General features: G+C 39.0%; 1 protein-coding gene across 1 annotated transcript in view; it reads right to left on the reverse strand.

The window, feature by feature from the left end:
- CTNNA1 (catenin alpha 1) overlaps positions 1-17,768 on the reverse strand; it is a 183,902-nt gene that overhangs the window by 32,880 nt on the left and 133,254 nt on the right. The window contains exons 8-9 of the mRNA XM_055301731.1: positions 17,519-17,599; positions 16,143-16,295 (exon numbers count right to left, since the gene is read on the reverse strand). Of these exons, the coding sequence (XP_055157706.1) occupies positions 16,143-16,295; positions 17,519-17,599 (234 nt within the window). The remainder of the gene's footprint in view (positions 1-16,142; positions 16,296-17,518; positions 17,600-17,768) is intronic.

A 17,768-nucleotide genomic window follows, 5' to 3' on the forward strand; every position in this document is an offset into this window, starting at 1 on the left:
AACTTTAAATGAAACTGAAGTTTGTTTAAATACTAGTTGTTTCCCACTGCCTTGAGTAAACTACTTCTCATTCATATTTGGCTGAGGTGCTCCACTGCCCTTTATTCTGGAGCATCTGAAGAAAGTGAAGATTTCTTTTTGTTTGGGGTAATAAATTAAGGAACTATTAATGACCTAATAATAGCCTATACCCATTTTGTGGGAGAGAAACAAGTGAGAAGTACTTTGGAAAAGGGAGCTTTGAAGTCTAAGTAGTGATACCACAACCATAAGGCTGAAGAGATTGAAGCTCAAAACCTAAGTTACTCACCATTATGGCTTTGGGTCAAGCTACCACCTAAGTTATCCTCTTTAAAATGGCTGAGTATGATCTCTCAAAAAAAAGTGAATAACAATAACCCAACTTTCCAAACCTGCCATGCATTAAGTGAGAAGTCCCAACTGCACATCATATAAATTTCAGAACCAGTTCTACTAATTACTCCCAAATCCACAAGCGACATGATGACGGAACAGAGGATGAGGCACTAAAAAATGAAGCAAGCATGGAAGACAGAAAAATTCAAAACTGAATTGTGGTACTGGCTGCATTCTTCTGTAAATTTAGTAAAAATCACTGAATTGTATAGTTAAAAAAAGGGAGTGAAGGTGAAGTTCATAGCCTATAATTTATACCCCAAAAATTCTTGGTTTGGGGACACCTGGGTGGCTTAGTGGTTGAGTGCCTGCCTTCCCTCAGGGCCTGATCCTAGAGTGCCAGATCAAGTCCTACATCTGGCTCCTTGCAGGGAGCCTGCTTCTCCCTCTGCCTGTGTCTCTGCCTCTCTTTGTGTCTCTCTCATTAATAAATAAATAAAATCTTAAAAACAAAACTTGTATTTTGTTTTGTTTTTTTAAGTGCAGGGCTAACCAGGTAATTAATTAATTAAGGAAAGTTATCCAAAGCTGGCTATGAGAAGGCAGAAATTCAAAGAGGAAAAAGCAAACACTGGAAACTGTTTATACGGGGGTGGTAAATAAGAGAAATAGAGTATGAGCCATTCTGTGATCAGAATTTGGGTTTTTAATGGGTCAACAACACCATGGCCCTCATGAGGTAAATGTCTCTGATCTGGTTATGTGTTAGCGGTATCCCTAAACAACTGGCAGGAGCAAACATAAATGGAAATTTTCTCTGATGGAAGATAGTCTAAACCCTGGTCTCAAAGAATTCTCCTATGCAAAATGCCAGGAATGTTAATTTACTATAAAAAAATGCAAGATGTACACAAGAAATAAGCTATCTTGGGCAGGAGTAAGCTAAACAATTGTGTAATCAGATCCATGACTGCAGATACTCAAATGATCAAAACTGGAGTATTAAAAAATATGTTCCTCGTGTTAGAAGAAAAAGTATGCAAAGGAAAACGTATTCAAAAAATGCCTAGACATATTGGGAGAAGGATCAAAGTAGAACTTCTAGAGAAAATTAGTAACTTCTAGAAGTTGAAAATAATATCGACTAAATACTGTTAGAGAATTATTAATCTGTAAAGTCAAACTGAACAAATTATTTATGGAAACGATACATGGAATTAAGAGATGTGCAGTTAGACTGTGGTCTACTATTCAACTATGAGGGATTCATAAGGAAAGACAGAGAATGGGGGAGCAGCAACAGTGAAAGAGGTATCGGTTAAAAATTTGTCAGAGTGGATGAAATATAGTTTCAGATTTCAGTAGACAAATTTTAAGCAAGGTGAATAAAATCCATACCTGGACATACTATAGTGAAGCTTTACAACAACAAAGACAAGATATTTAAAGTTAATACAAATTATTCACAAAGCAAGCTCAGTAAGATTGAATGCTGACTTCTCAACAGCAACAATGGAAGCCAGAGATGGGGAAATAGTATCTTCAAATCATGGCAGGAGGGGGAAGGGGGGGGGAGTGCTCATCATGCAGAGATCATCTTAGGACTGTACATTCAATGAAATTATTTTTCCAACACGTAGGGCACAATAAAGATATTAAGACAACAAAACCCAAAACAAGTTGATAGCATTTACGCCAGACAGATCTTTCCCCTAGCTAAGAGTCTCTAACAAAAATGCTTCAGGAAGAAGGGAAGTAATTCCAGATCGAAGGCTTAACAACATGCGAAAAGAAAGGAGAAGCAATGAAAATAATCTATCAAGTACAATTTCAGCAAAGTTAAAAAAATGAATACAGAAACATCAATGGGGCTAAAGCTTAAAAGAACCAAAGTACTGGACAACAGTAATACTTGAATTGGAGAATGATGGAAGTTAAAGCATTCTAAGATTCTGACATTATTTCAGAAAGAGGAGAAGAGGGATCCCTGGGTGGCGCAGCGGTTTGGCGCCTGCCTTTGGCCCAGGGCGCGATCCTGGAGACCCGGGATCGAATACCACGTCGGGCTCCCGGTGCATGGAGCCTGCTTCTCCCTCTGCCTCTCTCTCTCTCTCTCTCTCTCTCTCTCTCTCTCTCTCTCTCTCTCTCTCTCTCTCTCTCATAAATAAAGAAAAAAAAAAAAAAGAAAGAGGAGAAGATACTGATTAACCTAAACCTCTGAGTTTAAACATGCATGTTGTAACACACCCAGCCACTACGAATAAAACAGTTTACTACTTACAAAGAAGGGGAAAAAAATACGAGGTGAGAGGGCTCAATCAATCCAAAAGAGGAAAGATACTTAGAAACAGAGGAGGGATGGAAATAGAGGGTTAAGGAGAAAGAACAAAATGCAATGGTACAAATCAATCCACATGTCATAAAGGTAATGAATGTGTATGCACAAAACTCTCTAACTGGAAAAAAAAATCCAGCCAAACTGAGTAATAAAAAAGTAAACATATGCTCTTTATAAAATACATTTAAAAAATAACAAAGGGGATCCCTGGGTGGCTCAGCGGTTTGGCCCAGGGGTAATCCTGGAGTCCTGGGATCAAGTCCCACGTCGGGCTCCTTGCATGGAGCCTGCTTCTCACTCTGTGTGTCTCTGCCTCTCTCTCTCTCATATGAATAAATAAAATCTTTAAAAATAAAATAAAACATAAACAAAGGTTGTACACCATTTTTATTTTTATTTTTTTAAAATATTTTATTTATTTATTCATGAGAGACACAGAGAGAAAGAGGGGCAGAGACAGGCAGAGGGAGAAGCAGGCTCCATTCCGGGAGCCCCATGTGGGACTCGATCCCCGCACTCCAGGATCAGGCATGCCCTGGGCCAAAAGCAGGCGCCAAACCGCTGAGCCACCCAGGGATCCCCTGTACACCATTTTTAAAAAGAAAGGAGAAAGCTATACTGGGATGATCAAAAGGAAGCACCGGACTCACAGCCCTCTGTCCTCCCCAATATTGTCACTGGGAGGCTGAAGACCACATGCTAGGCACCTCACCAGATCACAGCTCTTTGCATCTTAACTCAGTGGCAACTGAATGATATGACCTTGCCTTTTAAGAGAGAGATTACGAGAATAAAAAAAGAGTAATGTGGAATCTGTCAGTGTTTTAGATAATAAAATGTTGAGGCCCTATCTATTTAATCATTAAATCTTTATATATAGATATATAAAAGACCCATGTAAGCATTCTTTTCACATTTTTTAGGGTAGGGTAGACTTATTTCCCATGAAAAAATGGGCATCTTCCCTCCATTCTAAAGACAAGGAGTGGGGCAACTGAGAGGCTCAGCCGGTTAAGTGTCTGCCTTTGGCTCAGTTTATGATCCCAGGGTCCTGGGATGGAGCCTTGAGCCCTGTGTCACCAGGGTCCCTGCTTCTCCCTCAGTCTCTGCCACTCTCCATGCTTGTGCTCTCTCAATCTGTCAAATAAATAAATAGTCCTAAAAGGAAAAAAAAAAGACAAGAACTAAACAATTCATTGTTTCATCCCTCCCCCCCATTGCTACCAGGAAGTTCCTCGCCAAATCCAAATGCAGTCATGGTAATTATGGTTCAACACTATTATTCTTTTCATAGGTTCTGATTTTCTACATCTACATTATTTTATGATGTATATCTTTATTTGAAATGAGCCTTATCAAATCTAATTTTAGGAAGAGGCAGGATATAAATACAAGCATCTCTAGTAACAGGATTAGAAATTGTGAATTTATTAAAATATCATGAACTATTTTAAACAGTTTGGCTATTTGGTACTTTTCTAAAGGCTTTTTTTTTTTTTAAGATTTTATTTATTCATTCATGAGAGACAGAGAGCAGAGGGAGGTAGAGACACAGGCAAAGGGAGAAGGAGGCTCCATGGAGGGAGCCCGACGTGGGAATGGATCCTGGGACTCCAGGATCATGTCCTGGGCCGAAGGCAGGTGCCAAACCACTGAGCAACCCAGGGATCCCCTCTAAAGGCTTTAATTGTAAATCACCACCCAGATGATACAATAATCATTTCTATTTATTTTGTTATCGTAAGTACACTTTAAAAGTTCCTATTTCTAACTGCCTGAGTAATTTCTCAGTACAGCTAGATAGGGTGTCTGCCTAAACATCAGTTAATCGGCTCTAGTGATATGCCAACACTTCTAGAGCAGCGTGAAGAATGGGCAATGAATGCTTCCTTGGTCATTCCTACTGATGCTCCAAGAGAAAAGAATCTGGATGTTCCTTGAAAACAAGGTTCATCTACTACCTTCACTAGACCATCCTAAAATTTGACTAGGTGGTTAAGCTCAGCCAACAACACTTGTTTTGGGTATGACGTGTTAAAACAGTACACGCAAGACACTTGTTTTGCATGGCCTCATGCATCTGAATTTATAGACCTTTGAAAATATGAGCAGACCAGCTCAACAGGCTTAGCAAATTCTTTTGGAATCCAAGGTCAGCATTCCTCCCCACCCCCCAAGAACACCAACTTCTTTAAACATACTACAGTCCTAAGAAAATGAAGCTTCGTTTCATTTGCTATTTACAAGAATTTCAGTCTACAGTATTATACAGAAGCGCTGATAAAATACTGAAGATGTCACAGGTGGACCATATAAGGTCAGTGTTCAATTCAAATACTCCTTAAAGAGCCTTCTTCAGGGCTACTTTACTGTGCATTATCAGCAAACCACAGAATATAAGTAATAATGCAGATCATTTGATTTGCAGTAAAAAGACTCATTAAAGCCAATAAGTCTTGCATAATGGGAAGTACTTTGGGGTGCAGATGGAGCATGGGGCAATGCAACAAGTAATGATAATCCAACTCAAAACTCAAAAGCATACCAGTTACATTTACTTTTTGGTTCTTAATACACAAAACAACGAATGAGATACAATCTAATTGTAGCAAGTTCATTAAAATAAGAGGCCTATTTTATTTTTTTAAGATTTTATTTATTCACGAGACACACTAAGAGAAGGAGGCAAAGACACAGGCAGAGGGAGAGGGAGAAGCAGGCTCCATGCAGGGAGTCTGACATGGGACTCCATCCTGGGTCTCCAGGATCACGCCCTGGGCTGAGGGCGGCGCTAAACCACTAAACCACTGAGCCACCCAGGCTGCCCAAGAGACCTATTTTAATGCAAGCTCTGGGGCTGTGGGGAAAGGGATACTAAATGATACATAGTTTTTATAGGCAAGATCTCGTGAATGGCATTTTCCTTATTTCACTCTCAATTCATGAAATTGAAAAAGGACTTAGAAAAAAGCAAAATTAAAAGGGAAAACTGATTGCTCTTTAGCTATTAAGCTGCTCACAGCCAAAGGAGGTAGGCAAAGAATGAAGCAATTAAAATGGACACGCGGGCGTTGCATTATTGACAAAAAGGTTAATATTTCCAACAAAATAAATTTTTTACCTCAATACACTTTAAATTGAAGAGCGACATAAAGAAATCATTAACTTGATATGGGAGGAAGAGTCAAGTATAAAAGCTGTTATCATTACCCTGAAGCACAGCCTTGCCCTTTCATAAGATGAAAGAAAAGCCCTCAGTGCTAAACTGCAGAGCAGGAAAAAAAAAAAAAATGGTGAAAAGAAGCATCACCCAGCTCACCAGTTATGACCCTCAGCTCTCACTCCCTTACTCACTGACCTTGGGGACACACAACCTCTGTACATCCTTTGCATAAGAAAAGGGACTTCCATACCATGTGGTAATAGAATCCACTGACAAATGTGGTATGAGACAGGCAGAAGTCCTAGCCAGAACCTGAGAAAGTAAGTTAAGAACTACTTCACAGCAAACACTCCGTTATTTGCTTTTTCAAATAAAACACAGTGTAATTTAGTAAAGATCCAATCAGCAGCCAGCTCCACACAGCCTTTTGGACACTAAATGGGTGCACACAGAGGAGCTGGAGAAATTTTCTCCTGCTTGTAAAACCTTAAGAGTCAGTATATGGTCTTTATTTGTGATATTAATCTTGTATTTCTACACTGTAATATACAAAGAAGGTACCATAAAAGGTTTCCATTTTTAAGTGGGTGTTATCCCTAATACTACTCAGAAACTATTTATATATTTGAAGTAATTTTACGTGACACCCCAAATTAAAGCATAACCTTTTTATATTATTTTACTTGGTCTGGAAAAAAAGTATTTCTATTAAAGCAATAAATAAGACTTCCAAAAACCAAGTTAGCAAGTGCCAACACATCTGCTCCAATTTTATTTTGGTCATGTATTAAAATGCTACTTAAATAGCAGTTTTAGCTCAGCTTCCATTTAAAATGCTGATAAAATGGATAACTTTTTTCACGTATCATCTCAGTGCCATTTATAACACATTATACAAAATAAACACACTATATAAATTATTTTGTCTTTCTCTCTCTAGTAGAGCATAACCTTCATGGGGGTGGGGATTTTTGTTTTATTCATTACTATCTCCCCAGGGCCTAGAACAGTGACTGGGACATATCAGGAACACTATAAATATCTGTCGTAAGAATCTTTCACAATTTTTTCCCTCCCTTAACTATAAGAAATTTGCTTTACTTTTTTTTTTTTAATTTTTATTTATTTATGATAGTCACAGAGAAAGAGAGAGAGGCAGAGGCAGAAGCAGGCTCCATGCACCGGGAGCCCGACGTGGGATTCGATCCCGGGTCTCCAGGATCGCGCCCTGGGCCAAAGGCAGGCGCCAAACCGCTGCGCCACCCGGGGATCCCTACTTTTTTTTTTTTTAAAAAGATTTTATTTATTTTCTCATGAGAGATGCAGAGAGAGAAGCAGGCTCCATGCAGGGAGCCCAACATGGGGCTCGATCCCTGGTCTCCAGGATCACACCCTGGGCCGAAGGCAGGTGCCAAACCGCTGAGCCACCCAGGCGTCCCTGCTATACGTTTTTGAAAGCTTTGTGCTAGCAAACAAAAATATTGCTCAGTATCAACTCATCTTTAAAAAGTTTCAAAATTTTCTCCTTCATCTTCACATCCCCCCAAATTTTACAATTCATCCCTTCATGCACACATTATATGGAATGATGTATTATGATGCTCTTTGTATAAACATTACAAACACTAGAGAAGAAAATCGGGCTCAATAACAGTGATGTTCGGTCATAACATACAGTTCTGCATTTCTCAAAGTACGGTCCTGAGACCAGTGACTGAGAATCCTGGGGGACAGTGGTCCGGGGATCTGTAGGTTAAGCACCTAAGTTCTAGTACATTCATTCAACTAGTAGTTAGTGAGAGCACCTACTATGTTCCAGGCACTGTTCTAGGCCCATGTTCTCAAAGAATTTACATTCCTTTGGAGAATGAAGTGGGGAACAGAAAAATAAGAAAGATAAACAGACCCAATAATTTCAAATAGTGAAAAATGCTAGGGAAGCTATAAAACAGGTGATAGGTTTAAAAAAAATGGTGGAAGGTGGAACGGAGAGGATGAGGGATCCAGAAGCCTCTCTGCAGAGGTGACATTTGAGCAGAAACCTGAGGGTGAGAAGATAAATGGATAGAACATTCTAGGCAGAGAGCCCAGGCAGTGCAGAGGACATAAGGTGGTGATATGATGTTTGGCTTCACTTCAGTGATGAAGAACACATTTTCTAACACCCAATAAATCAGATCATGCAGTTTAGGGATCAAATGTGAGAAGAGTGCATCTAACCCCAAGGGGTAGCTATCATACAATAGCAGCAACCAAGTGTTCATGTGGAAAAAAATCTTTTTAAAGGCAGGGGTGGGGTGTTGGACAAAAAGAAGAAGAGAAAGACTAGAGGCAGTTGGAAAGGCAGGCAGGGTACCTTATGTACCACAGTTCACAATGTGGTTTTAGGGGGGGCTTGGGTGGCTTAGTCAATTAAGGGACTGACTCTTGGTTTTGGCTTAGGTCATGGTCTCGAGGTCATGAGACAGAGCCCCATATCAGGCTCTGAGCTGAGTATGCAGCTTGCTTAAGATTCTCTCTCCTTCTGCCCCTGTTCCTTCCACCGCCCCCAACTGCTCTCCCACACATGCACACTGTGTGTAAATAAATATATCTTTAAAAAGAAAGAAAGAATGTGGGTTTTTAGGATATTATCTCAAGTGTGTCTAAAAAGTCACAGCTGAATGAGTCCTGAAGCAAAGGAATGATGTGATCTGATTTAAAGGGGTCATGTTGGCTGCTCTGCAAAAAAGAGACTGGAGAGGAACAAGAATCAGCTGGGAAGCTACTGCAGAACAGATAGGATGGTGTGGACTAGGGAGGTGATCATGGAACAAAGAGTAGAATATGAAGACTTGTAAATTAAATATGGAATGTGAGGGGAAAAAGACAAATCAAGGATGACCTGACTTGAGCAACTGGGTTGAACCATGGCAAAAAACATGGGATGCCTGGGTGGTGCAGTGGTTTAGCGCCTGCCTTCGGCCCAGGATGTGATCCTGGAGTCCCAGGATTGAGTCCCACATCGGGCTCCCTGCATGGAGCCTGCTTCTCCCTTTGCCTGTGTCTCTGCCTCTCTCTCTCTCTCTCTCTCTCTCTGTTTGTCTCTCATGAATAAATTTTAAAAATCTTTAAAAACAAAAAACCCAAAACCAGAACACAATTATGTTTATCAAAACATTAATGTAAAACAAAAAACAAAAACAAAAACACAACACAAAACATTAATGTAACAATGAAAGACTAAAACTAAAAAATTTACATGCCTAATGGCAGGGGACTAGTTAAATAAATGGACCAGTAAGCAATCAAGAGAAATGTTATAAATGACTACTTCATAATTCAATAAAATGGCTACGATATGGCAAGCAGGAGGAAAACACATTATATCATAACACATTATGGTATCGTTTGCCTTGGGGCACCTGGGTGGCTCAGTAGGTTAAGTGACTGCCTTCAGCTCAGGTCATGATCCCAGGGTCCTGGTATTAAGTCCAATATTGGGCTCCCAGCTCAGTGGGGAGTCTGCTTCTCCCTCTACCCCTCCCCCCATGGTGTGCTCTCTCTCTCTCAAATAAAATAGGTATCATTTGCTTCAAAAAAAAAACAAGCGTATCAGTTTTGTATATTTTTTTCAAAAGTCAACCTACATAGAAAGTATATATCTACTCCAAAATGTTATCTCTTTTTGTGTTTTCACTTTACAAATTTTCAAAAATGCAACTCATAAGTTTTATAAATAACTGTATTTTTAAATGGCAGTATCCCAAAACCACACCAACTAATCTGGTGCTTTTATTCTCGTCAGGCACCTTGGTCCATAGGGATGCTTTCAAAAACTCCTGATACACCTCTAATATTGAGATAACAGCTAAGGGGCAAATGAGCAAATGAGCCTAAGCACTGCTGTTATACAGTAACCCTGAACAAGCTCTGGCTGGTGAGAGCTTTTATGTTGAGTCTAGATCCCTACCACAACAATGGCACAGCATCCCCAAATGGTTCTGGGAAAAGCCTGGCTGCAATTCATTGCTGAAGAGAACATTTTCTAACACCAAATATATTAAGACTACCCGGTATAGGGATCAGATGTGAGAGGAGTGCATCTAAGCCCAGAGTGGATATCTGATACACAGCAGCATCCAAGTATTCATGGGGAAAATTGGGAAATAGAAAAAGAAAAAAAGTATTGGACAGCACAGTAACAGAACCTCCTGTGGGAAGCTGACAGCTGGAATCCACAAAGCTGATGCTAGAATATAAACTATGCTTCCTATAGTTATCCCAATGTTAGTGGGGTGATCATGGAAGTTACCAAAAAGGATATACAGGAATAAGGTAGACATGTGTTATCTAGATAATTAAGAGAGCAAGATAAAAATAAAGACATTCTAAACAGGCTGGATGGCCAAATATATACTAAGAATTATTTTAATCAAGAGAATGATTTCTAGTGGCAAGCTGAAAGGTTCTAGGAATTTAAATTTTTTTGAGCAGCCACATTAAAAAAGATGCAATTAGAAAAAAAATTGCTGTTTTAATCTCAAGATATTATATTTCAACATGTCATCAATACAAAAAGCTAATAAGATACTGTACATTCTTTTTCCATACTGTTTCGTCCAAATCAGGTATGTAAATTACACTTAAAGCTCCTCTCAACTCACATGTGTACAGCAGTAAAAAAAAAAAAAAAGAGAGAGTAGTTCCAGAAAAGGAGATTGTGGCTTCCCTTTCCCAACCACCAGAAAACCCAGCAAAGTTCCCTCACAGAAGCAGTCCAAGAAAATGTAAGTAACAATACACGAATGTTACATTGAAGGAAATTTACATACCAGAATGAGAATCTATGATTCTATGAGAGAAAAACTCACTCTCTGTGGTGTGAAGAGAAGGACCCAATTCCTGAGAAAAGACAACCTATCTCCCAAAGGGAAGAACCTCCAGGGATAAGAACAAAAACAATGCAAGAAGAATCAGGTAAGAAAAATGGTATGTCACAGGGTAAATGGCCACAAACAGGATGCAATATGGCTGTAGGAAACAAACAGCCCTGTCTTACCCCTTGCATGTGGCTTTATGGCTGCATAGCCATCCACCGGAAAACCAGGCATTTCACATTCCTTCAAGATGGGGAGGTGTTGTATATTAAAGAATATTCGGTCTCTGTCTTGGTTTCCAGGAAGGAAACTTCCAGGTTCTTGAGATTGCTTTAGTTAATGATAGGAATGTCCTTATTATTCCTCATTGGCCCCGATAATTTATGCTAATGAGGTAACTCCTAGTGGACCCCTAGGTATGTTATGGGAAGTATAGCACTCTCCTGAGTTCTAGAATTTGTTCTAGCATATTATCAGACCTCAAGTGGGCCATGGGAAGCCCTCAAATTCGTAGCCAGTTGATCAGAAGTGGAGACAGCCTGGGGACACTCCAAGCTTGCAGCTGGCATTTGGTTTTTTTTGTTTTGTTTTGTTTTTTTAATTAATTTATTTATTTATGATAGACATAGAGAGAGAGGCAGAGACACAGGAGGAGGGAGAAGCAGGCTCCATGCCGGGAGCCTGACGCGGAACTCGATCCCAGGACTCCAGGATCGCGCCCTGGGCCAAAGGCAGGCGCCAAACCGCTGAGCCACCCAGGGATTCCCCACCCTTTTTTTTAAAGATTTGTTTTGTTTTTTAAAGATTTATTTATTCATGAGACACACACACAAGGGGCGGGGGTGGGGGGGCACAGGCAGAGGAAGAAGCAGGTTCCATGCAGGGAGCCTGACGTGGGACTCGATCCCGGGGGTCTCCAGGATCAGGCACTGGGCTGAAGGCAGCGCTAAACCACTGAGCCACTGGGGTTGCCCTGCAGCTGGCATTTGAAGTACAGCATTCATGTGAGGGGCGTTATGGGAACTCCTAAATTTAATGCCACTTGGGTCAAAAGAACATGTGGCCACTTGTATCTACAGTGAGAACAATCCTGTTGGGGATCGTGCCCTTTACCTGTGGGGTCTGTGCTAACTGCACATGGTCAGCACAGAATGTTACTTCAGTATTTCATTCTATTTTATCGTGTTTTTTACTGCAGTAATTTAGAAAACACAAACCTATCTGGCAGAATTCTCAGTGGCTGCAGAATCTGAGCCTCTCATTTCCTGACGAGGCCACTAGCCCTACTCAACTTTCTCAAGTACTCTTACTTTCCCTAAAACTCCAGGAAAAAACTACAAATGGCTACAAAAGCCAATTTCAGCGGACATTTACTCCCATTTAAGGGGAACTAATGAAACAAAAAGTATAGAGATAACAAAACAAATGAAGTATTTCACCTTTGTTTATTAAAACAAGTCTCTACCTAGTTCAGAGCTGATCATAATATAATAGTATTATGGAGAAGAGAAGCCTTGACAATGAAGAATAACGTTCTGCCTTGAGTCAAGAATTTTAGGCTTCTACAACACTTTGAAAACTCATTTCCTTCTCAAGCACATATGCAATTATATATTCTAGTATCTCTATTACCATAAATGCAATTCAACTGTTTGTAGAGTGGTAGTACAAAGCCTTTAGTTATGCCTCAAGCAATAAAAAGGATGTGTCATTTAATACACATATAAGTATGGGGGGAAGGGGTGATAAAGAGTCAGAACGGAGTTGTATTAGGGAACACAAACTCTAAACTCAAAGGGGCCTCTGTTTAAAGTAGAAGCATGGACAATGCTCCTGAAGCAGGATCTCCAGAGCCACCAGGTACACATAACACTTCTCACTGTCTACTACACTAGCAAGTTCAAAAGGCACAGCCCTCACTGCTGGAGAACCTTAGGTAAGTGACTTAACCTCTCTAAGCCTCAATTTCCTTACCAAGAAATGCTATTGTGGAAAATGCACTATATTTGCATACACCTGGTTGTACAGCAGATGCCCAGCAAGTGTCAGTTGTGTTGATGAGGAGTACACAGCAGACCCAAATAAAGAGCCCTCCAGCACTACAGACAAGGGCTTATTACCCTCTGAGGTTCAGGAACCAGGTTCAGGGACCACAATGAGCCCATGCCACTACCAATACCTGTTACTCTAGGCCTTGAGCTTACAGTGTCCTTGCTTTCGTCTTATAGGCATACTTTCTTATATGGAGACTACTTATAGAAGGTTGGCTTCCTAAAGACAATCTTTGTATACCTGGAGGTTATACCTCGTGCTATCGTGTGACTACTGTGAACAAAATAATGCTTAATGGAGACACAAAATAATACTATTCTGATTTTAATTCCAAATGAGACAATCATTAACTTATATAGAAGATGGACCTGGGATCCCTGGGTGGCGCAGCGGTTTTGGCCCAGGGCGCGATCCTGGAGACCGGGATCGAATCCCACGTCGGGCTCCCAGTGCATGGAGCCTGCTTCTCCCTCTGCCTGTGTCTCTGCCTCTCTCTCTCTCTCTCTCTCTGTGTGTGACTATCATAAATAAATTTAAAAAAATTAAAAAAAAAAAGACGATGGACCTATGACCTACAACTATAGTCAACTAATTTTTGACAAAGCAAGAAAGAATATCCAATGGGAAAAAGTCTCTTCAACAAATAATGTTGGGAAAATTGGACATCACACAGAAGAATGAAAATGGACCAGTTTCTTACACCAGACACAAAAATAAATAAAAATGGATGAAAGACCTAAATGTGACATAAGGAACCGTCAAAATCCTATAGAAGAACACAAGCAGCAAATTCTTTGACCTTGGCCATAGCAACTTATTAGACACGTTGCCAGAGGCAAGGGAAACAAAAGCAAAAATGAACTACTGGACTTCATCAAGATAAAAAGCTTCTGGGCAGCCCCGGTGGCTCAGCGGTTTAGTGCGGACTTCGGCCCGGGCGTGATCCTGGAGACCCAGGATCAAGTCCCATGTCAGGCTCCCTGCATGGAGCCTGCTTCTCCCTCTGCCTGTGTCTCTGCGCCTCTCTCTGTGTGTCTCTCATGAATGAATGAATGAATGAATGAATGAATGAATGAATGAAGATAAAAAGCTTCTGCACAGAGAAAGGAACAATCAACAAAAACTAAAAGGCAGACGGCAGACTACAGAATGGGAGAAGATATTCAAAAATGATATATGTGATAAAGGACTAGAATCCAAAATCTCTGAAGAACTTACAAACTCAACACCCCAAAAAACAACCCAGTTAAGAAATGGGCAGAAGACACAAAGAGACTTCCCCCTCCCCATCCCAGAAAAAAAAATCCATCAAGATGGCTGGGGTGCCTGGGTGTCTCAGTCAGTTAAGCATCTGACTTGGGCTCAAGTCATGATCTCAGGGTCCCAGGATCAGCCCGTATCAGGCTCCTCACTCAGCAGGGAGTCTAATTTTCCCTCTCTGATCGTCCCTCTCCTTGCTCGCTCTCTCTCAAATAAATAAATGAAAAAAATCTTTAAAAATAATTTAAAATGAGAAGATATCCAGATGGCTAATAGACACATGGAAAGATGCTCAACATCACTCAGCATCAGGGAAATACAAATCAAAACCATGATGAGATAGTACCTCAAACCTTTCAGAATGGCTAAAAATTAACACAAGAAACTAGAGGTGTTGGTGAGGATGTGGGGAAAGGGGGACCCCCTTGAACTGTTAGTGGGAATGCAAAATGGTGCAGCCACTGTGAAAAACAGTATGGAGCTTCCTCAAAAAGTTAAAAATAGACTACCCTATGACCCAGCCATTGGATTACTGGGTATTTAACCAAAGGATACAAAAATACAGAAGGGCTACATGCACCACAATGTTTATAGCAACATTATCAACAATAGCCAAAGTATGGAAAGAACCCAAATGTCCATCAACTGAGAAATGGATAGGGATGTGGTACATATACACAATGGAGTATTACTCAGACATCAATAAGAATGAAATCTTACCATTTGCAACAGACAAGGATGGAGCTAGATTTAGATTGTATTGCGCTAAATGAAACAAATCAGAGAGAGAGACAAATACCATGTGATTTCACTCATGTGGAATTTAAGAAACCAAACAGATTAACTATTACGGGGCTGGCAGGGGGGGTGAGGAGTAAACCAAAAGAGACTCTTAAAGATAGAGAACAAATTAAGGGTTGATGAAGAGAAATGGGTGGAGGATAGCAAAAGGGGTGATGAGTATTTAAAGAGGGTACTTGTCATGATGAGGAATGCATGTTGTATTTAAATGATGAATCACTGAATTCTACTCCTGAAATCAATACTCCACTATAGTGTAACTAAAATTTAAATTAAAAAAAAAAAAAAAAAAGACTGATCTGTGTATTGTGTACATAATCAATTTAGGTCAAGGAACATTTAATTGGTCAAAGAAAACCAGATGTAAAATTAGTAATGCATTTAATGTGACCACTGATGTTTTCCTTGGAATATTTTTATGACATTAACCTGGCCGAATGTCATTATAAATACAAATGTACAAGACACACATTTTACATAATAGGCCCATTTTCTGTTCTAATATAATGACCATCTTACCAAATGGTCTACGGAATACCTTTTCCAAATATTAGATATTCTACATTAATGTTACAAAATCAAGTAACTTGAGTATGTGCTTACTATGGGTCAAACTTTAAAAATAATAAGTTAAACAATAATATAATTTCACTTATCAAAAAGCAGTAGCAAGCCCAACTTATCTGGAAATTAAATAGCAATTGACTTCCCTTTTTTCTTGCCATCTTACAAAACAACCACTTGGATAGATTTCTAATGTTCAAACATACCTAATTAACAGCAAGTTTCTTCAACTTTAAAACATGATAACTGGAACGAGTCTATATCTCAAAGAGTTAAGCACCTGACATACATCATCTCTTTCAGATCTCAAAATAATCCATAGATAGGTATCATTAGTATCCCTCATTTTACAGAAAAGAGATGGAAATTTAGATAGGTTAAGTAATTTGCCAGGGTGCAGCCTAGGATATAGACCATGCAATTTCTTCAAATTCTAGGCACTACTATGCCCTTCTACAGTGTTTTTTAAGTTCAGGTATGTCATGACCTATCTTTATTTGCATTAACATTAAGTGGAAATGTTAAGTTTCTAGGACGTAGGAACTATCCATATTTAATCACGCACATAATTAATGTAAATTGACCAAAATGGGTAGTTTGGCATAGATGTAAAGTAATGATACTTTAACCTTATACATACTGTATATTAGGTAAGCCCCTAATATTTTTTGATTAAATGATATGATTTTTAAAAATCACCACACTCTATCAAGTTACCTACAGTTAATGAAACTGCTAATACACTTACCTCTATTAATTTGTTAGCATGTTCACGAAAAACTTGGGCATATTCCTTAACTTCTTTCTCATTTCCATTCTTTGCAGCTTCAATCAATACTAAAAGTGGAACGTTGGTTTCCAAAAATGAATCTGAAACATGGTCCATGACGGCTTTGCGGAGCTAATAAATAAATTGTAAAGATTTGATTTTATTTCTACCAAGGAACTACACCATTCTTCTCTTGTACTTTTAAATCTTAATGGAAGCTCATGAAAGCCTGCCTATACTTATACAAGGATCACTCATGTAAGCCATGCAGTTATATAATCTGCAACATAGGAAACATGATCCTGAAAATAATGGTTATGCTATAGTTACAGCATTTCAGCATCAAAATCTCAGGTTTCAAGACAATACCCTTTTTTATCCTTGGGAATTACAAACCTAAAGTTTTTATCTTAAAGGAATAAAAGCAAAGCTGAACAGAAAGCAGACCTGGGCTGAAATGACACATCACCTTGGAATATATGTCATTAGCCTAAATGGCTAACTAAAAATGAAAAGAGAGATTAAGTATTTTATAGTTTATCTGAACAGGGTTAGCAGCACACTGTAAACCTTACACCTGAAAGGTTATCTTTATAAACATTTCTGACACGACTTTACCATAAGGAAAACAAATACACATTCCATCATTAATTTTGCTTTTTATCAAACATGATGAATAAAATGCCACCCCTACTAAAGACTGGAAACTATTATTACTATAAACTTTGCTTTAAATCGTAATACACTGTTTTTTAAATTCAACCCTACGTTTTTTAAACACTAAAACTCAACTGGATTCTAAAATGTTAATGGGAAAAAAATTAAAATAAAAATAAAATGTTAATGGGACTATATAACAAATGAAGAGACTCTTTCCTATGTATTTACTAAGAAAACTGAGCAAATGAAATTATCTCTAGACCCACCTATTTATACTGGAAAAACATCTCCCCTAAGGATCTAACGGAGCTTCAAATGTGTAATCAGAATGGGGCAAGTCAAATAAATAACTGTGATTTCTGTTTCTCCTGGATGTAAACTAATATCACACAATCCTTCAGGATTTTGTCACAGGTCCCCAGGTCATTGTAAATTCATTTTCTTAGCTGTACATCCTTTTCACACTAGACCTAATTTATTCAGTCCATCCCGGTGGGACTGTATTATGCCAGGCCCCAAAAGATTTTATTAGTCATTTAGAACCTTATTAGCCATCAAAGAGAGATAAGCAGTTTCCTGTGGAAAAATCTATCCTTTATGCCAATAAAACATATGAGCTCAGTATTTATCAAAAATTTAACCAAAACTACAAAAGTGAGAACTTGGGAAAGCAACTGACAATTTTTCCAGTTTACCTGTCTACGTAAGTCCCTTGTCTTCTTGGTCATTTTATCTATGGCAGAATTGAGTGCATCACTTCTTTCTTTACGTCCAGCCTGGAAAATAAGAGACACACATTTTAATGACTCATAGGGAAATGTAATTATACCCAATATCTATTTTTGTTCAAATCAACATTTTCTTTTTTTTTTTAATTTTATTTTTTTATTTATTTACGATAGTCATACACAAAGAGAGAGAGAGAGGCAGAGACACAGGCAGAGG

Source organism: Nyctereutes procyonoides, unplaced genomic scaffold, assembly GCF_905146905.1.
Source record: "Nyctereutes procyonoides isolate TBG_1078 unplaced genomic scaffold, NYPRO_anot_genome, whole genome shotgun sequence".
NCBI classification, from domain to species: Eukaryota; Metazoa; Chordata; class Mammalia; order Carnivora; family Canidae; genus Nyctereutes; species Nyctereutes procyonoides.